General features: G+C 41.1%; 2 protein-coding genes across 4 annotated transcripts in view; one reads left to right on the forward strand and one right to left on the reverse strand.

The window, feature by feature from the left end:
* The window catches only part of RAB2A (RAB2A, member RAS oncogene family), a 73,225-nt gene extending 63,388 nt beyond the window's left edge, over positions 1-9,837 (reverse strand). For both annotated transcript variants that reach the window (XM_029222524.1, XM_029222525.1), the window contains exon 1: positions 9,538-9,837. In XM_029222524.1, the coding sequence (XP_029078357.1) occupies positions 9,538-9,583 (46 nt within the window). In that variant the 5' untranslated portion in view covers positions 9,584-9,837. The remainder of the gene's footprint in view (positions 1-9,537) is intronic.
* Positions 9,838-9,983: 146 nt separating this feature from the next.
* The window catches only part of CA8 (carbonic anhydrase 8), a 212,338-nt gene continuing 200,478 nt past the window's right edge, over positions 9,984-21,843 (forward strand). For both annotated transcript variants that reach the window (XM_029222670.1, XM_029222671.1), the window contains exons 1-2: positions 9,984-10,235; positions 11,203-11,292. The gene's annotated coding sequence lies outside the window, so the exon portion shown is untranslated. The remainder of the gene's footprint in view (positions 10,236-11,202; positions 11,293-21,843) is intronic.

Below are 21,843 nucleotides of genomic sequence, written 5' to 3' on the forward strand. Positions count from 1 at the left end.
AAAGAAAACTAAACTGATCAAGCAATAAATACCAACAAAATAGAGCAAAATATATTAATATAGATAAAGCCCTGAAAATAATGTTGAACAAAACAGTTTCAGAGCAAGTACAGTAAAATTCCATTAATATGAAGTTGAAAAACAATACAAAAAATACTGTGCATTGTTTATAGGTACATACATATATACATATGTAGTAATCATTTGGAAACTTTCATAGGAATAATAAACACCAAATTCAGGAGACTGGTTACCTCTAGGGACAAAGAGGTGAAGCGCATACAATGGGCTTCAACTGTATCTGTAATGTTTCCTAAACAAAACAAAACAAACAAAATACCTCATTCCAAAAGAAAAAGGAGAGAGGATAAAATAAGTATACACTAGGCAAATATGAACAAAAAGTTAATATTTAAAATTAATATCAAATACTTGAATACTAAAAAGTATACTACCAAATACACAACATGTAAAATTATAGGGGAACTTAAATAACAAAGGAATAATTAACTTTTCAGTGAGATATAATGCCCATACACACCTTACAAATTAGCCCTCAAGTTCACTGGGGGTGGAGGGGGTGGAATCAATTTGACAAAACTACAAAACAAACAAAAAATCCCCCAAACTCACCCAACCATCGTAATAGGAGATATTTACATCTCGCCCCCAAATTCAAAAGACTATGAGGAATACAGAAGGTGTGACACACACAACTAGCAGGACTGCTCTGATGGACACGTATGGAGCCCTGAACCCACCACACACCCAAGAATATACTTTTCCAGCGCACATGCGACATATACAAACAGTGACCAAGTACCTGGCTACAAAATTAGTCCCAAATACTGAAGAATCAATATACACAGTCTATATTACTTAAGTGAAATGAAGTCAGAAACTAATAATGAAAAAATATTGTTTTTTTAAAAGAAGAGAGAAAAAGAAAAAATATGTTTAAAACAAAAAACACATTCCTAATTATCTTAAGGCTCAAAAGAGAAGCCATGAGAGGAAAACAAAGATTTCAGAGTGTCCAGTTCCCCAAGACTTGATCACAGTTTTTCTTGGATTCCTCAGCACTCTTCAAATTCTTACCAAAACCTCTCTTCTTCAGCTAGCTGGAGGAGGCTTTTGTTCTTCTTAATCAAATGGGTCCTTCCTAGAACAGAATCAGTCCTTCTACATCATTAGTGGACTTGGATGGGCATATAGACTACATTAAGCAAAGCCGATAAAAATAGATGCTTAATAAAATGAATCTTGCTAAACAATTTTGAATCTTGTTAAAAAAAAAGTTGATAAAGGAACCTTCCATAAAACATCTAGTGGCAAACAAATATGGTTAAGTACAAAAAAAACAACAACGTAGGCTAGGAAAGCAACAATTCGAGTCAAGGATGGCAGACTCTTTAAAGTATCAGCTGGCCATAAATGAGCAAGCTAAGCAGGGAAGTGGAAAAAAGAAAAAAGAAAAAAATCACCACATTAGGACACATGCAGGGCGAAAGAAATTACTTCTGTTATGAACAGCATTAGTCAAACACTATACAGCACTGGTCAAGTTTGGGTTAGTTTTTCAAATGTATATGGGGAAATTACTGAAACATTCAAAGAAGCAGAATAAAAAATGAGAATGAAATATTAACCATTTCTTGAGTCAGTGTTACACATATTATCTCATTTATTCATTCCGTTTTATAGATGAGGACCCCACGACTCAGAGACTGAAGAGGTTGCCCAAGCTCACAGAGCTTGTGAGGAGCAGAGAACAGACTTTATTCTTTTTTTACATAGAATAGTTCTGCCGTTTTGAAGAGTGGAGGTGGCTTCTGTTTTAGTAAAGGGAATTGAGGGACTGTGTACTCTCACGTCAACTCAACAGACCAAGCAGTTGGTGAGCCAACACAAAAGCCGTGACATGGAATTTGTGGGAATCAAGAAATGCATATGATACGGGAGAGAGAGCATGGACTCTGGAGTCAGAAAGACCTGGGTTCAAATTCCAGCTTGGCCACTTAATGGCTGTGTGATAGGACAATAAGTCTCCCTTTCCTCACCTGTAAAATGGAGCCTTCCTCACGGATATTACTGTTCAGATTCAATGAGTTATACCACTAGAAAAGGCCCTATGTGTATAAATATATTACTTGTATATTTACATTTTTCAGTACTTTACACTGTATTCTTTTTAAGTAGAATCAGAAGAAAATGCCTTTCAAGACTCAATTAAGGAATAAGTATATGAATGCACGTACTTTTAAAAATGGATACTATAATTAAGGTAAATGAAAACAGGGTTCTCTGCACAGCTTAGTACTAAGTACAGTGCCCACTTCAAAAAGGTATACACAACACGGGTATTTACTGTTTCTACCCACTGCTTCTCCTCAGCCTGCCGTGGTAGGCAGAAAAATGCCCCACCCCCACCCCCAAAGACATACACACCCTAATCCCCGGAATCTGCGAATATGCTACCCTACATGACAAGAGGGAGCTTGCAGATTAAGATTACAGATCTCGAGATGGGAGATTATCCTGGATTATCCAGGTAAACCCAATCTAAGTATATGAGTCTTTAAAAGCAGAAAACCTTTCCCAGCTTCAATCAGATATGGGATGACTCAAGAAGAGTCAGAAAGATGTGACATAGGACTTCCCTGGTGGTGCGGTGGTTAAGAATCCGCCTGCCAACGCAGGGGACACGGGTTCAAGCCCCGCCACAACTACTGAGCCCTCGTGTCACAAATACTGAAGCCCGTGCGCCTAGAACCCGTGCTCCACAACAAGAGAAGCCACCGCAATGAGAAACCTGCACACTGCAATGAAGAGTATCCCAGGCTCGCAACAACTACAGGAAGCCTGCGTGCAGCAACGATGACCCAACACAGCCAAAAAAAAAAGATGTGACATAAAAGGACTTGATCCACTGTTGCTCGCTTTGAAGATGAAGGAAGGGGGTCATGGGCCAAATCATGTGACGATGTGGGTAGATGCTGGAAGCCGGGAAGAGATGACAGCCAGCAAGAAAATGGACATCTCAGCATGGAACTCTATCCCTACCAACACCCTGAATGAGCAAGGACCCTCCAGAAGGGTACCCAGCCCTGCCAAAACCTTGATGTTAGCCCAGTGCAACACACATCAGACTACTGATATGTACATGAACTTATGTAGAGCTTCAGAACTCTAAGATAATAAATTGCATTGTTTGAGCTGCTAAGAATATTGTGGTTTGTTACGTTAGCAACATGAAACTAATACGCTCTCTAACTTGCATTAAAAAAAACTGCAAAAAATTTTTATGTAAGTGCCCTTAAATCCTTTCTGAAACAAGGACAAATAAATTGGCCAATGCATGTAGCCTAACCAGCAGAGGCTACCTAGCACACATGCATCGTTTTCTGAGGCACTAATTCTGTGCCAGGCACAGTCTTGCCTTCAAGAACTTCACTCAGCATCATCCATCAATATTCATTTTCTCCCTCAGATTTGACCAGAAACACAAGAAACTGTCAGCTACCCCTGAAAAATGGCAGCATTTTCAAGACAGAACTGGAGAAACTTAGAGTTACATCATAGCTATGAAAAGCAGAAGAGGTGGGGAGAGGGAAGAAACAGTTTGCCCCAAAGGACATAGCTCAGTTTCTTCATCTATGAAATGGTAACCTCACACATACCAGTTGAAGGATTAAAAGATAAAAAGCTTTTGATATTGTGTATGAACTATAAAAAGTGTGGAGAATCCCTCATAAGAATCTACTAGGTAGACAGAGTGCCAAGAACTAACGTAATGGAGAATTCCATATAAATTCACCCTGGATATGCCTTAGGGATTACTTCAACAGAATCCCAGAAAGCAGAAAATCTTACAGTTTTAGAAAAGAATCAATTTTAGAAAAACAGGCAAAAAGGCTCATAATTGACAAGGAGAGGAATGTCACAATACCACTACAAACAATGCTTTTAAAAAGCAGATGTCCAGGACTCACCGCAGATCTACTAAAACAGCATCTCCAAGGACGAGACCCAAGTCGTTTGAGTTGAGAAACACCACAGGAATGAAAGGGGGTGTCTACGGGTGTATATAGCAGAGGGAATCTAGCATCTTTTTGCCAGGTGTCCTTTACTTACAAGTGAAGAATAACAGCTAGAATGTGGAGTATTTTCAAACCAGCAAATAAACGAGGCTGATGAAATCAAATGGGGAAGTTTCACAGAAAACAAAAAGTCAGAAAGAGGGACAAGGGCGGTATGTGGTTGCATCTCTTGCGGCAAAGGACACAGCCTCCCAGATTGAGGATGAGCAGAGAATAACAAAATGGAGCAAGCACAGCTGGGCCAGAGTGAGAGGGAAAAACAGCTAAGCTGGCAAAATCAGGATCTGCTCAAGTGAAACAGCAAAATTACTGGCTACCACAAGAGGAGGAGAGCTGTCGAGATGACATGGGGGAGGGGGAGCAGTGGGGGAGATAAAGGAGAAAATTAATTTCAGGTTGGCGCAGGAATGGAGCGCGGGCATAAAGGACGAGAGCACTAGCTAGAAGAGCGAGGGCCACGACTGGAGATGAGGACGCAGGTTCACCAGGAGAGAAGGGGAAAAAGGAATGAGAACAATAGGGCCACAGCCTCCGCGCTTCACTATAAAGTCTCAAGAGCAATATAAATATTAGGGGAAGCAAGCAGGACATAAACGGGCTAGGAGAGAAGGAGAAAGAGAAAGGGCAGTCAAAAATCCTGAAAGACTACAAACAACATGCATAAAGCAAAAACTTCAAGGAAATTCTAGATGATGTTAAAATGTATGTTTCAGGCACATTTTAGCTCTCTCATTTAATAAAACAACTAAACACATCTAAAAAGAGGCAAAACTAAACAATATAGTTTAGGGATGTGTAAATGATACAACTGTGAAGAAAAGCTAGGGAAGGAATAATACAGAATTCAGGCTAGTGAAAGCCTGTCGGAGAGGTATACGATAAGGCTCTGTATTTCTCTGGAATGGGTGTTTGATTCAATACTACTCTTTAAAGTGTGTAAACATATAACATGCATATGTTTTTATATGCATGATATATTTCATAATTAAAAAAAACTTCAGTGGTATTTTTCTACCTCCCAATTTCCCAGTTTGTTTTCCTACTGTTTGTTTTCCAAAATAATCTAACAAACTTGCTCATGTAATTATATAAAATGATTAGCGAGCGTTTCTGGCCTCAGATTTTGTAACAAGAAGCTGCACCTCAGGTCTAGTGAATCAAAATCGCTGGGGGTTGGGCCACTGAATCCTTCAAAAAAAAGAATGAAACCAACACCCTAGGTGACTCACAAGAATCTAAAGAAACTCAAGTTTGAGTCTCCCACAGGAAGAGGTCTTCTTTCTGTTACAGCCCTAAAGCTTTGGAGAATCAAATACCATTCCTTCCCCAAGTTCTCTGGGATTTTGCTCCTGCCCTCTCTCTAGTATTTTCAAACTTTCAACCTCAAGTCTCCCCTATCCTAATACACACACACACACACACACACACACATCAGCCAACTTGATCCTGCAGCCAACTCTAAACTTACTCTTTCCTTCTCTTTCACACTCAAAGTTTTCTAAAATGGCCCACAGTATGGCTCTATTTTTAACTTCCCAATATCACTCTCTCTTTTAAAACCACCATTGATTGAGCTGCAAACATATACTTCCAATTACCTACTAGACATTTCCCCTTTGCTCACCTGGCAAATCCTTATGCATTCTAATTTCAGCTCAAATATCACCTCCCAGGTAAAGCCCTGCAGCACCTCCCCCAAGCGCCCATCCACTCATCTATTAAACATTTCTGATACAGAATGCCTACCCTTACTTTTAAGACAAAGCCAAAAACTTTCCAAACAAACAAAAAAATTAAGATGTACGTAGTAAAGGTGGTCAAAAGGTACAAACTTCTAGGTATAAGATAAACAACGCCTGTGGATGTAATGTATGGCATGATGAGTATAGTTAACAACGGTGTATTGAAGAGCTGAAAGTTAAGAGAGTATATCTTAAAGGTCTCATCAGAAGAAAAAAAACCTTTCAAACTATGTGTGGTGATGGATGTTAACTAAACTTATTGTAGTAATCATTTCACAATACATACGTTTATCAAATCATTAGGCTGTGTTCCTGAAACTAATACAATGCTATATGTCAATTATATCTCAAATTAGAAAATGCATTCAGATGATATGATAATGTGTGACCAGGCTGGTCTTGTTTATTTACTTATATAGCACTTGTCCCTGAAAGAGTTTAAGCAAAAACAAAAACAAGCCAACCAAACCAAACGGTGGAGGTGGGCAGAGAAGGAGGAAGAGTGGAGGTGACCGGCACCAGGCGACAGGGACGGGTGGGGTTTGTTATCATCTTAAAAGAATGAACGAATAGGAGTTGCTCAGGTGAAAAAGTTCTGACCTAACCTGTCTTTTCACTTTAACTGGGAGTGGGGCTTTGGGGAGTGGAGCACAGTAAGAAAGGGTATTTCAGACAGAACACAACCAGGTTTGTGCTTTTCTGTGCCTAGCTGAAAGGCAGGAAAGGGGAGGGAGGGTTAGTGATGAGATTAAAATGGAAGGCAGACGCCAGAATTTTAGAAGCAACAATTATAGGTTTACTACAATTTTTCTCTCCCTCTATACTTTATAATTATCTGCTTATAATATTAGTCCAGGCTTGTTAAAATCTAATTTCCACTTTATATCTAGGTTTAAATGACACATTTTCCTAAACAATTTTTCAGGAACAAGACATTACCAATGAAAAATTGTAAAGCTATATTTTAACTACATTTGGCCATGCAGTAAGAAAATGAACATTTCAACAGTATCATGATCATGTAAAACATTTTAAAAGTCTCTTCTGTGAAAGAGGGAACTCTGGAAAGGAAAATGTGTGCGGTACTTCCACATTTGTCCTCATTTTAGCTCTCTACTGAGAGAAGAGAAGGCTAATAATGATTGCTTCATTATTATAAGGGAAGGCTAGGGAAAGGGAGAATCAGGAAAAACAGTGATTTCCTTCTTTCTAAAATGCATATTTTTCACACTATGACTTTTTTAAATATCAGGATGGATTTCCCACTACTGATTACTGATCATTTTTTTGCGTGTGGGGAGGGCCACATTAAGTGGACCTTACAACTACGGATATACTTTGAATTAAGAAAACATAGTAAAGGATTTTGGCCAAAGTTAATGATAGTAGTAAGAAAGTGTCAGAATTGGACTAAAAAATTCTTCTGTCAAGTTATTAATATATATTAGTAGGAACATTATGGCCTGTTCGGCTGTTCTTTCATCAATTTAATTAAATGTATGGAGCCTACTGTCCATCTTCTACAGGCTCTTCCTGGAATACAAAACCATACAAAACACCTTTTCTGCCCTCAAGAGGTATATAATCAATTATAAATGTGTACAGAACAGTCAGGAATTAATATCAGAAGAACGATACAAAGTGGGATACATCCAGATAAGGAGTGGTGGTCACTTCCAGCCAGGATACCAGGAAGGCCTGACACATCAAAAGAACTTAATAAACATTGACTCTGAAAGATTACAAAAGACTCAAGTGAAACTTTGAGGAATGACAGAATTTCGACAGAGAGGCACTCCAAGCAGAGAGGGTAGCAGAGACCAGGAAAAAGCACAGGGCCTCAATGGCAGGAGGAAAGTGGAGACTCGCGAATAATGGGAAAGAAGGCTAGAGAAGTTAAACACGGGCTAAAATATGGAGTTCCCTGAAGGTCAAACTAAAGAACGTGAACAGAGGAACAGCCTCCGAACAGCTGTGTTTGGGGAAGGTTAGTCTGACAGTCAACTATACCACCTGAGCTGGAGTGGGGTGAAAGTAAATGCTGTGGACAGTCCAGGGTCAACTGCTCAGTGCTGGAACTAGGTGGTAACGGTAGCAATGGCAAGAAAGAATGTCGTCCCTTTGAACCGCCAGGGGACTGTTTTTGCATGAGGGCAAATTCCAAAAGAAGGGAGCACCGCCTTGTGAATGTTTGTAGCCCCACTACTCCCAGTACAATACTTTACCCACAGCAGATGCTTGGTAAGTCAGCTGAACGAAGGCAACCTGTGAAGGCTAATCTGAAGCATCACTACTGCTTCACGTCCATCATCACTCTTCTCTCTACTTCTCAAACCCACTCATATAGCTGTTAACGTGAACTCCCTCTTCCAATCTCAGTGTTACAGCCTCAATCAAAATTTGCCAGTAGGCTTTAGAACCTCACTTCCTTCAAGTATGCCACAGCATTTAAAAAAGCATATAGGCACGCTATGAACATGTGCAAAACATTGCTTTATCCAGGATTTTACGCAGAAAACTATCCCGTTTCCACATGCACACCAAAAAGCCTTGCTGAAAGACTGTTTACAGCAGAAAGTTTTTCTTTTAGGCAGCAATCAACATGCTTCTTGTGCTACTTGTTCAATCTGCCATATCACTAGTGCAACCACAAGCTGCTGCTTACATTTCCAAAGTTGTGCAAAGGGTCCAAAGTTGTGCAAGAGTCATCACTGCAATCAGACTCCGGTATATTAATAGTTATAACACCTGAACAAGTCTTAGTTTTATTATCAGATTCAAAGTAATGCCAAGAAATCGCAGATATTAAAAATATTTTCAACGAGTTTGACTACTTTATCTGCGAAATACAATGGAATGTTATCTTCAGTGCAAATAACTGTATTTCTTTCTGCTTCGAATGGACATCAGGTCACCTGATAACTGGCAGTTGTGAGCCTGGATTTGATGTATCGAAAAAACCAAAGTGTCCCCAACACACACACACACACACGCCAGCGCACACCAAGAGCGCTGAACGCCTTGCATTACTATCAAAGAACCTCCAGTTTACACGTGGCAGAAGTCGACAGAACTCCTTCATGCTTTAATGACCTCGAAAGGGATTCCCCAGGCGTCAAGTAACGGGATGTGACTTACTCTGACTTGGGAGTTGAGTGATAAAACTACATACCTATGTTACTACTATTATTATTTTTTAGAGGCTTCTGTCTGTCCTCAGCTGGCTGTCCCACGCCAGCAAGCGCTCTGCCCGGGCCTCGGCAGGTGCGCGTGGGTCAGGAAGCCCAAGGTCCTCCTCCCATCACCGTCTGCTCTCCTCGGCCCCGCTTTCCTCTCTCGGGGGCGGCGAAGAGGCCCAAGGCGAGGGGCCCGGGGCAGGGCGTGCGATCCTCAGAGCCAGGCTCTGACGGCCCCGGGCTGGGCCGGCCCTCCTCTCATACACTCCCCAGATCGCGCGTCGAAACGGCGGCCGCGGCCCCCAGCTGCAGGGCCGGGGCCGGGGCCGGGCCGGCCAGGCAAGGCCGCGGCCGCTCGCAGTGCCCACGTCACCAGCTCCAGCACTGCGGAAATGGAGCGGCGCGGCCGGGGGGGAGGCGCCCGGCGGCGGCAGCTCCCGCGCCGCGGCCAGACGCCGTTTGCCCCCCAGCCCCGGCCCGGAGGCCGCCGACCCCCGCCCGCCGCGCTCCGGGGCTCACCTGTGTCGCCGATGATAATGTACTTGAAAAGATAGGCGTACGCCATGGCCGCGGCCGCTCGGTGCCAGGGCACGCGGCTCCTCCTCCTGCTTCTGCTCCTCCTTCTCCGCGCCCCTCACCCCGGCGCCGCTCGGCCTCGAAACGCCAGGCCCCGCCCGCCGCAGCCGCCGCCGTCGTCGTCAGCCTCCGGGAGTGAGGGGCCGAGAGGAAGCGGGACAAATTGACACCCTCTGAGCCAAGGGAGACAGCGCCCAGCGGAGCCCAGCTGAACAATAACAGCCGCTGCGGCGCCTCCGCCCCGCCTCCGCGCCGACCCGGAAGTTCTGCGGCCGCCGGCGCCGCCGCCGGGGGAAAGGGGAGGAGCCCCGCACGCCGGCAGCGCCACGCCGGCCGGAGCCCCGCCCAGCCAGAGCCCCGCCCCGCCTCGCCTCGCCGGAGACCTCCGTGGTGCCGCGTCGGCCGCTGCCGTCTGCCCCGTCGGCCCAGAGCCAGGCGGGGCCGGGCGCTGGTCTTGCCGGCACCTTTGAGCGGCGGGCGCCGGCGGCCGGGAGACGCTGTGGCAGGGGAGGGGCCTTGCGGCTCCGTCGCCGCGACGCGAGCGGAGCCGCGTCCTTCCGCCCTGCGGTGGGGACGCGGGACACGTGGTGGGAAGGCGGAGGTCGCGTTCGGCGCAGGGCCTGCCCTGGGCTCGTGACAAGGTGTTCGAAAATGATGGAGCCTCTCGGGGCGGGGTTGGAGGGCGAGGCTGTATCTGTGGTGCGGGACGGGGCTTTGACAGGGAAAATGGAAGTGTTTGTAAATTCGAAACCCTAAGTTAGGGAATATGCGGTAAACCATGATATGCACCTGCGGTGGAATACTATGCGGTCTTAAAAAAAAAAAGCCTGACTTAACGTTACGCAAAAACAAGGCACAGGACTCAGTGTATAGATATACATTTATGTTATATATATTATATATACAACTATCTTATATATAGTAAGTGATAAATTACATTTGTATGTTTATAAGCTATATTTTATTGTTATATAAATAACTTTTACCATTGTGTAGAAAAATGACAGGAATATACTTAAAGACCCATAGTACGTAGTCAATCTGAAAGGACACACCTGGGACCAGGGGAAGGAAGGGATGGGATTGGAGGGAAGATCTACTTTTCACTGAATTTTTCAAGGGCAGTTTGAAATTTTGCAGTGTTCATGAATAACCTATTGAAAAATGCACTTAAAGGAAAAAAATTAACTTTTTTGTTTATTCAACTAACACTTTAAGCACATACTATATTTCATGCACTGCTAGGCCCTGGAACTAAAGGCAGACACTGTTCTAAAGGAGCACACAGATTTTGGAAGAGGAGATGCAAGACAGAGTTAAAAGTGTCAGGATAGGTTATCTAGAGAAGATGATGTCTGACCCAGAAATATGAAGGAAGAGTTTGTCAAGAGGACAGAAGGTGGGGGAAGGGAACTGAAGTTTAGGCGCAAGAAACAATGTGCAAAGGTCCTGGATCTGTTCAGGGAATATGAAGTTGCATAAGGAAGCTTATTTGCTAACCCATAGCCTCTAATGTTGGCAGTGGAAGGAGAGCCATTGCTAGGGCAGAAGTGACTGGGGTTTAGTGGCTCTGGTTCCTGTTGCCTAATATTTTCCTCTCCCTTTTAGGATCTGTCATTCTACCGAAACCTTCATGCTGGGCTGGCAGTACTTCGTTGCTACATGGTTTGAATGGCCTTTCCAAACATCAACTCACAGGTTTGTGTTTGTTTGTTTGTTTTTACTGTTTGGAGGGGATTTTCAGAGACAGCACACAAAAATTTGATGTGAAAAATTACCAGGAATTGCATAATCTAGTTCACCCATCTTTAGTTTGGGGGTGGAGAAGTCCCTTCTTAGGCCTGCCATGTTCCAAAGGCCATTTTGTCCCTCCCATCTGAGTGCCTTCACTCAAGTCTTTCCTGGTGGTAGACATGTAGAAAGTTCCCTCCTTCCAGGAGAAACTCAATTTCTTACTACTCTCAGCGGTATGCCCTTTACACATAGCCCGAACAGGACAACTCTGTGGGGATGTTCCATGAAAGCCTAGCATCCTTACGATCAGAAGCATTCCCATACTGTTAGAGGAGAACTGTGGGAGAAGTCACTGGTGCCAGGTCATGCACGGGCTTGTTGCCATGTCAGGATGCATGCGGCACTTTACCCAGTGGACACGGAAACTGGGAAGAGAAAGGTCAGAACTGAATGTAAAAAATTATAGAAAAGGATACGTATAGAGCTTTAGAGGCAATGCAGTGTAAAGAGAACTTAGGAAACCTGCTTTTGATCTTGGTCTTACCACAAACTGGTTGGATGATTGTTGCAAATCTTTTGGCCTCCTAGAGCTTTGACACACTCATTGATAAAGCAACGGAGTTAAGTGTTACCTGAAAGGTCTATTACAAGTCTGAAGTCCTTTAATTTTATGTCTATCCACCTCCAGATCTAAAGCACCTGTAAAGTAGGTGGTAATCTTTCTCTCATGAAAATGTCAGGGCCACAGGAGTCAAGTGTATATGGTTCTTGCACAGAACTGAGAGGTGTTAGTTATTGGTGCGCAGGAATTATAACAATCAGTGGCTTTGAAAGGAGCAAGGACTAGCTTTTCAAGTCCCTTGCTAAGCCTCGGTTTCCTTGTCTGGAAAATGTAGAGAATAACTGCCTCTCAAAGTCAGTTTAGGATCAAATGAGATAATATATGTGAAGATATTTTGTAAATTATGAAAAACATATACTTAATGTGTGAAACCCTTAGTGCTGCATAATTTCTAAAAATTACCTCGAAGGAGTTAAGGCCTAATCACTATACAAATTCCTGTTTTAAAGTCAGCTCCTTTCCTGTCTCTATTTTATGTCTCAACGTTTATTTTTTTCTATGTGTAATTCATAATATTTTGTTATATTTTCTCTAAGACTATATGCTGTCTTAAATTCTCTTTGAAACAAGGTGTAAATAAAACCCACACAAACTTCATTTTAAACACTTTACGTAGCCCCCAAAATCCAAAGACATTTTTTCAAGAAAAACTCCTTAGGCAAAAATGACAGAAATAAAACTCTCTTCCCTTAAATTATAGGATACTTCGTGGGATTTTCCATTCTGTTCGATTTTCAGCTATTTCATTCCCTTGGGGACGAATTCTGATAACCTCATCTCTCAGTCTTACATCATATGTGGTCTGAAGGTCATAACTGTGAAATTTAAGGATTGTTTAAGGCTATATTCTCCAAGGTCTCCTTATTCAAGTTTTCCATGACATTTTAAAGTAGAGTATTATATTAGACTTTTGAATTTACTCTTCCCAACCAAACTTTTCATGTGTTTAAATTTTCTCAGGTTTTGATCACTCTCAGACTGTGGGAAGAGAGGTAGTGGGGGAATGGGATGGGAGAACAGTGGCTTGGAATACTGTAATGCATAGGTTCTTACTTTGGTTCCCATGGTTTCCTTAGCCAGCTCTCGAATGCACTCTGGGAGCCCTGTGATCCTCCAGAAATGATATGCACAATGTTGCATGGATTTGCATATATGTAATTTTATGGGAGAGATCCTCGCACGAGTCCATGACCCAGAAATAATTAAGAATCACTGTGAAATGCTTGCTTTAAGCCATTTCTAAACACCATGACAGAATTAATTTTCCTGCATATACTCATAAGCTCAGTACCAGTTCTGGAGGAAGAAAGAACTCCGTTCAACTCCTGAATTTACCCCCTGTCAGATGAGTGATCTTGGATAAATTACTAAACTCTCTAAGCCTTAGATTCCTCATGAGATGACACAAGTGTCTAGCAAAGTGTCAAGCTCTCAGGAGACACTAAGTAAACACTGAAGTCATTTCCCCCTTTCCTTCACCCTCTCCCTGTGTTCCACCTCCAACCTGTCACTAAGAACTGTAGGAGTTAAATGAGCCCAACAAAGACGCTCCATTAAAGGAGATTAGAGTCTCTCTCATGTTAAGTCATGGGTAGTCATTGTAATACATAATGAAATAATTATACAACTCACCATAATGCAGAATCAGTGGGAGCCCTGAGCTTCTTTTCCTGCAACTAGATGGTCCCATCTGGGGTGATGGGAGACAGTGACACCCGAAGTGTGTTGCTTGTGTCCACTCTACTCTGTAACAATCAGCTTAATTGTCACTTGCCACTCACTAATAGGGTTTTGCTATGTCTGCAAGCAATTGATTTACTATGGTCTCTGTGCAGTCAAACCTCTCTGCTAATGATAACCTGTATATGTAGCTGCTCCCCAGCAGAAGCGGAAGGAGAGCCATCTAAGCTGAGCCTTAAAGGGCCTTATCTTTCATAGTTATTGCTTTACTAGTCATTCCAGATGTTTCAGCAGCCCTCTCCACTGTACTTTGTTCACCTTATCCACCTCATCTGCCATTTATGTTCTTGTTGGGTAACGCACTTAGTATTCCCTCTCTTACTTTTCTACTCATGACTGATTTCTGACCACTTGTCAAAGCCAGAAATGACTGGTTTCTCTCTTCCATTGCATTCTTTTTTCTTTTTTTAAACACCTTTATTGGAGTATAATTGCTTTATATTTCCATTCCATTCTGCTCATCCTTCAGAAGTTTACCTGAAGGGTCAAAATGGAATGATTGCAAATTCACATCCTGAGTCAATGTGTGTGTAGGTGAGTGAAGAAACTTTCTTTCATATGTAGGTTAGTTTTGTTACTGATGGACTTACTATTCATAACAGAAGGGGCCTACATAAGTGCACAAATGAGAGAAACAGTGAATATTGGCATAATAATAAGCTCATTTTATAAAATCGTGGATTAAAAAAATATAACTACATAATGGTTAATAACAAATTTAAAAATGAGTTAAAAACCAAAATAGTGTTCTTAAACTACCTACTTTTCTCAGTCCTTAACAGTTGCCTAGTGCTTTCCACAGAGAGAGTGGTCTGGGGAATGGCCCAATATTGGATTCCAGGAGGCCTGAATTACAGTCTTTCTTGCCACCAACAAGCTGACCTTGAGAATTTTTGTCATATACTCAATAGAGATGATAATTCCAGTTGCTAATAGAATCACTGGGAGGTAGATATGAGAGCACTCTGAAAAGTACATTATTACTAGGAGAGAGTGTATATACCAAATTGCAGGTGAATGATTTTCTTGAATGTATCTAGGTATATTAGAAGACTGACCCCCATAGAACTGTATAACGTCGGTAATATTTTACTATCTGCATTGTTGGGTTTTTGTCAGCAAAGACTGGACCATGCAATCTTCACACCCTCTGGTTTGAACACATATTCATCCATTTATCCTGAATGTGTTCCGTGTCTCGTGTTCATTGGTAGGTGTCCTTATTTTGGAAAAGTCAGGATCAGAATGAGAATGAGGATACCTGAGGAGTATACCTCATATTTTGCTGAAAAGAAACCATTTACTACTCCCATGAGTGTTTCAGTTTATTTTAATCTTTACCCGTAAAGGTCTTTAAATTTTGATAAAGGGAAATCCATTTTCTCTCCAATTGTGAGGACATGATAAGCTAGCTCTGTCCCAGTGGGAGGTGCGGACACTGAAAACCTTCTGTCACTGATGTCTTTTGTGTGAGATGGGTGCCAGGAATTACGAGATCACATTTCAACCTTCTTCCAGCTCCTCTCCCTCCTATATAATCTTTATCTCTGCTTCTAACTGTCTCATTATCAGAATTTTCAACATATGGAGTGAGAGAGAAGAAAATGACTATCAAAGAATCACATTTTCACTTCTAATACGGAGAAAATAGGAGTCTATTTTTCCAAACTTTTTTATTTTAAAGAAGTTAGTTAAAAAATAAATCTGTTCTTCGGACATTGAGGTTACATCCAAAGGCTCCCATTTAAAATTCTGCAAGGCTAATTTAAATTTGTCCAAGAATCATTGCTGTACTTCTACCGCTCTTTTAAATTTCTCAATGTAAGTAATCTGGGGATCAATTCCCAGCAATTCCTTCAAATGAAACATTGCGAAAAAGTACAGTATAACTTACAACAGCAGTAAACATTTATTCTCACACAATTTTTATGCATCAGAAATCTAGGAGCAGCTTAGCTGGGTGGCTCTGGCTTGGAGGTCTCTTCATGGCATTGCAGTTAACCTTTCAGCCAGGGCTGCAGTCTGTAGTCATCTGAAGGCTGGATTGGGGCTGGATGATTTATTCCCAAGGTGGCTTATGGCTGAGGCCTTAGTTCTTTACCACATGGACCTCCCAGAGGACTGCTTAGTATCTTCATGACATGGAAGCTGGTTTCTCCCAGTGTGAGAGATACGAGAGAGTGAGCATAAGGCCAAAACCTCAGTGTCTTTTGTGACCTAACCTTGGAAGTCACATCCCACCACTCCTGCTGTATCCTTCTGGTCCCATGGACCCACTGTGATAAAACATAGGAAGGGACTGCACAAGGACATTAATAACCAGAGGTGAGGATCACTGCCATCCTAGAAGCTGGCTACCACAACCTACAGAGATCAAGTGAAAACAAGGATCTAATAAATGTCTAACCATCTGAAATCAGATACATTTTGGGTCAAATCAGTTTCATTTAACCTGTCTACAATAAAATTTTACTATAAACAGATTAGTCTATAAAGAAGTTTATTGTGGTTTTGGTTTTGTGCACGTCTAAAAGTACTTTTGAAAAAAAAAGACCTGAAAAAGAATCATTTTACAGTTGCAAAAGGAAGAGAAAACATATTTTTCAGGTTTTAAAAATTACATTTCAAAGCAATTTTTTGAGGATCGAATACAATGACAACGATCTCCTAAAAAGGATTTTTAAAAAGGAATTGCTGTTTGCTTTCATCTCAAGTCCTTAAGGATTCATGTGGTTCAACAGAGTTAACAATTTATTTCTACTTTTTCATTAACTTATTTGAATAATTTTATGGGAATCAATATTCTCCTACCTGCACATATTTCCTACCTGCAGTGTTATGTCCAAATATTATAGCAGTTGGTCATGCGTTTTATGTCTCAGGTTTAAAAAAATCTATATTACAACATGGATGGACCTAGAGATTGTCATACTGAGTGAAGTAAGTCAGACAGAGAAAAACATATCATACGACATCGCTTATATGTGGAATCTAAAAAAAATGCTACAAATGAACCTATTTACAAAACAGAAATTGAGTCACAGATGTAGAAAACAAACTATGGTTACCAAGGGGGAAAGGGGTGGGGGGATAAATTGGGAGATTGGGATTGACATATACACACTACTATATATAAAAGAGAACCGATAAGAACCTACTGTATAGCACAGGGAATTCTATTCAGTGCTCTGTAATGACATATGGGAATGGAGTCTAGAAGAGAGTGGATATGTGTATATGTATGGCTGATTCACTTTGCTGTACCGCAGAAACTAACAACATTGCAAATCAACTATACTCCAATAAAAAATTAATTTTAAAAATCTACATTAAATGGAGGTAGGGGAAACACTGCCTTTAAAAGGTTTAAGGTGCAAACAAGTAGAGTTTGACTACCATCTTATTCCTTAAATGTAGTGTTTTCTTGTACTGTAATATTTATTAGAAGAACTGCAGGCTTATGTCACTTTGGGGTCTTATCTTGAAGTTTTCCTTACTAGACTTAACGGAGAAGATTTTTTATTCTTAGTAAATGGATAATTTTCTTCACACTGTATTTGATACAAATTATAATACAAAAGCATCTGTTGGAAAGAGCAGATTATTCATCATTGATATGCTCTAATTTTTGTTAATTTTTCCTTTAGAAAAATCAATTATAGACAAATACCTCTTTAGAACTAGATCCCACTTTCTCTCTTTGAATCAACTGAGTGCATTTCTGGAAGGTTCTTGTTTCACTTCACTCCAAAAAACACTAAATCCAAATGTCAAAAGTGAGATTGTCTCATCTGAACCCTGAGATAAGCTATTTTGCTTATTTATAAAAGAACAGACTGAGGCTTTTGAATCACTAATTGAAACAAAAACTGAATTATTTACATTCTCTTTCTTGGAAACAAGCAGAGATGAGGAAGTGGGTATACAGATCTCCCTTGACTTACTGTAGGGTTACATCCAGATAAACCCATCATAAGTTGAAACTATCTGTTAAGTTGAAAACGCATTTAATACACCTACTGAACCTAGCTTAGCCTGTATACCTTAAACGTGCTCAGAACAGTTACATTAGCCTACAGTTGGGCAGAATCCTCTAACACCAGGCTTATTTTATAATGGTGTTGAATATATCATGTAATTTCTTGAATACTCTACTGAAAGTGAAAAACAGAATGGTCGTCTAAGTGCAGAATGGTTGTGAGTGTACCATTGTTTACCCCCATGATCGCGTGGCTCCCTGGTGACTGCGGCTCACTGTGCTGCCCAGCATCTCGAGAGACAGTATTGTACAGCATGTCACTAGCCCGGGAAAGAGCAAAATTCAACATTCAAAGTACATGTTCTACTGAATGTGTACCCCTTTTGTAAAATCAAAAAATCGTTAAGTCAAACCATGGTAAGTCAGGGACTCTCTGTATAGTATGTTTGACTATAAGCGACCCAGGATACAGGAAATGGAGGGTGGACTCAGTATACAGGCCTCCCACCATTAACATGAATTCACTTAAGAAAAATTTGAAGTCATGAAACAACTACTCGGTGATTAATTTAATGTAGCTGTATAAGAAAGAATTGAGACATGCTGTTCATATGTCAGGTACTATGCCAGCTGCTAAGGATATATATATATAGAGAGAGAAGCTAAGGAACCTTAAGCTCAGGGTCGCTCACTTGCATGACCCCTTCCAAGGCAAATGTGTTCACGTGGTCAATTTTTTTTTTTGGTAAAATTTGCAAAAGTAAGATATTTAAACTTTAATTTGTGAATTCTGTTCTTTCTCTCCACTGACACTTCCCCCTTGTGTTGGGAAGTGCTGGAGTGTCTACAGGGTTTTTTGTTTTGTTTTTGGTAATGGTTAAGGAAGGGTTGAGAGTTGAGTGAGGAAGACATTTAGCTCCCTAGGGTATATTTATTCAGTCTCTCATGTGTAGCTGAATCATTCCAAGTTGTCCAGCATAGAAAAGGCTTCCAGGGGACTTCCCTGGTGGCACAGTGGTTAAGACTCCACGCTCCCAATGCAGGGGGCCTGGGTTCGATCTCTGGTCAGGGAACTAGATCCCACACGCATGCTGCAACTAAGCGTTCACATGCCACAACTAAGGAGCCCGCCTGCCACAACTAAGACCTGGCGCAAACAAACAAAACAACAACAAAAACACATGGTATTCTTTAAAAAAAAAGAGGTTTCCAGGAATACTGTAATCCCTACTGTGCTGACTCATCGTATGGTGTAGAGGTCATATCTCAATATAAGCATGTCCTACTAGATTCGTTTTCTATTGCTGAGTAACAAAATACCACAAACTTACTGGCGAAAAACAATACCCATTTATTAGCTCGCAGTTCTGTAGGGCAGAAGTCTGGGCCTGGTGTAGATGGGTTCTCTTCTCAGGATCTCAGAAGGCTAAAATCAAGGTGTCCACTTAGCTGCATTCTCACCTGGAGCTTGGGGTCCTTTTGCAAGCCCATGTGATGTGGCAGAATTCAGCCTCCTGCAGTTGTAGGACTGAGGTCCCTATTTCTTTTCTGGCTATTAACCAGGAGCTGCTATCAGCAACTAGAGGCTCCTGCATTCCTTGCCACATGGCTTACTCCATCTTCAAAGCCAACAACAGAGAATCTCCCTCATTTTTAATCCCTCCTGCTTTGAATCTCTTTGTTAAGAAGGGCCCCGTCACTTTTAAAGACTCAAGTGATTAGGTCTGGCCCATCCAGGACCATCTCCCTATCTTTTTTTTTTTTTTTCCCTATCTTGAAGTCAATTGTTTTGGGACATTAATTGAATCTGCAGAATCATTTCACAGCAGCATCTAAGTTAGTATTTGGTTGAACAACTGGAAGAAAGTGTGTGTACATGGGGGAGTGGAGATCTTGGGGACTATCTTAGACTTCTGCCTGTAAGCAATGGACATATATATATAGTTTAGTAGAAGATATACCTATTATAAAGCTTTCCAATTCAGAATAGATACCTTCAAAGACTCAGAAGAAAAATTCAAACATAAATAAATGAAAATTTATTCTAACTTGACACAGCTCTAGAGAACCATTTTAACTGCAATGTTTCTAGTAAAACTAATAAGAAATTACAGGCTCCTAATTTATTTATTAAAAACCTAGAGATTTTTATTTATTGAAAACAAAGGGTTCATAAAACAATAATAGAAGATGCAATAAAAGCAATAAAGATGAATGATAAAATTAATAAAAATCATCCTGTCATAGAGAACTAAACTGTAACAAAAGTCTTTACAGGACACAGCAAAAGCCATAGTTTGTTACAAAAAAGAAATGAATTGTGAAAAGAAGTAACAGGTAGGCTTAGTGACTGTCTTGGACTCTGGACAGAGGAGGGGGCCCTTCCCTGATCCCCGCACTTGAGAGCACCTTGCTCATCATAAATACTGAAGCACAGGGAGAGTTAGCTTGCTTTTTGACCTCATGGAAGAGGTTTCTGAAAGTTTGGCACCCAGAAGAAGACTGGAAATTATAAGAGGGGGACAGGCAAGGAGGCCTGGTCCCAAGGCCAGAGGAGACCGAGGCAGGTGACAGCACGTGGGGTCAGGAGGGACTCAGCACCCCAGCCCTTGGAGACCAGCAACCGAGGAGCTGCTTCAAGCTGGTCCCTCCACACCACCCAGGTGGGTGTCAGGGTCCCTAGGCGCTTGCTTTTTCCTCTCTTCTGCTCTGCTGGTATAGTTTTGAGAGGTCAACTTCCAGAAGGGATGGGAGTTTTTGCAAGGCAAGAGGGAGGGTATATGCCCACCCTGATTTCCTGAGGCTCTTGACTGTGTCCCTCCCCTCTGGCTTCCAGAGGGGTCCAGGCAGCAGCCAAGCTTCCAGGGTCCAGCCAGTCACAGCTAGCTGATGTAGTATATATGGAAGGACTGAGAAAGAGAACAAACAAGCATGATTCCTAGATATTTTGCCAAATGAACAGGGTAACACATTAATTGCAGGAGAAGAACAGGTAGGTGGGAAAGAGGGGAGAGAATCAAAGATTCTGTTTTGGACACGTTGAACTGAGATGCCAACAGTCATTCAAGTGGAGGGATCAAATGAGCAATTGGACATTTGGGTCTGGGGCTTGGGGGAGTGGTCTGAGCTCCAGATAGAAATACCATGCAGCTGGTACGGTTGTTGGGACCAAATGTTTTTTCAAGTGTCTGATAGACACTTGTGGTTCTTCTGTTGTGTATTATCTGTTTGCATGCTGTACCTGTGTATCTATTAAAGTCTCTGACAATCATTGTTAAAATTCACATATGTTTAATACAATTGAAAATGTGTAACAAACCTCCCAAATCATTTAATCTTCACAACAAATCTGATAGTTTTTAAATTAATTTGTGTTTTTATTTTTTGCATTTTACCCTGAGGGTTTTCTTTTTAATTGACTTACAGTGTTGTGTTAGTTTCAGGTGTACAGCAAAGTGATTCAGTTCTTTCCCCTTATAGTTTATTACAAAATATGAGTGTAGTTCCCTGTGCTATACAGTAGGTCTTCGTTGGTTTTCAGTTTTTTATATGGTAGTGTGTATATGTTAATCCCACTGATAGTTTTTTAATTTAAAATATTTAAAGAAAAAGAATAATAATCAGAAATGGAAAAAAATGTGAGGAAGTGAAAATTCTTTTGTAAAACTTGAAAGGGCAAATTGAATTAATTTTCAAAAAGGTAGTGAAAGGATTATCATAATCCTTTAATATATGCAAACACTTGCACCTAAATTTCCAAATTCTGATAATATAGCTAAAGGAAATAAAAATAAATATACAGAGAAAAAGTCTTTATTTGATAGAAAAAGAGACTGAAGCTTAAAGAGTTTAAATAATTTCTCATGTCATGACAGCTAGTAAGTGGCAGTGCTGGAAGCTGGAAATATGGGTCCAATGAGAGTTTTGACCTCCACATACAAATTTAGAAGTCATCAGCATGTAACATGTAAGAAAAATGTATTTGTCCTCCACAAGGAAGTGATGAATGTTTTATGTTCATGAAGAAGGGTTAGATTGAGTCTCCCAAGGGAACTAACAGGTTGGTATATATAGTAAATGAAGCTTAGAAACCTGATTTCTCTACACATCAAAGGTGAATCCATCTCTCAGAAATGGACTCACATTAACCTAGTTTACAAGTCTGATTTTTAAA

This window comes from Monodon monoceros, unplaced genomic scaffold (assembly GCF_005190385.1).
Source record: "Monodon monoceros isolate NGI ecotype Baffin Bay Population unplaced genomic scaffold, NGI_Narwhal_1 Super_Scaffold_14, whole genome shotgun sequence".
Classification (NCBI taxonomy): domain Eukaryota; kingdom Metazoa; phylum Chordata; class Mammalia; order Artiodactyla; family Monodontidae; genus Monodon; species Monodon monoceros.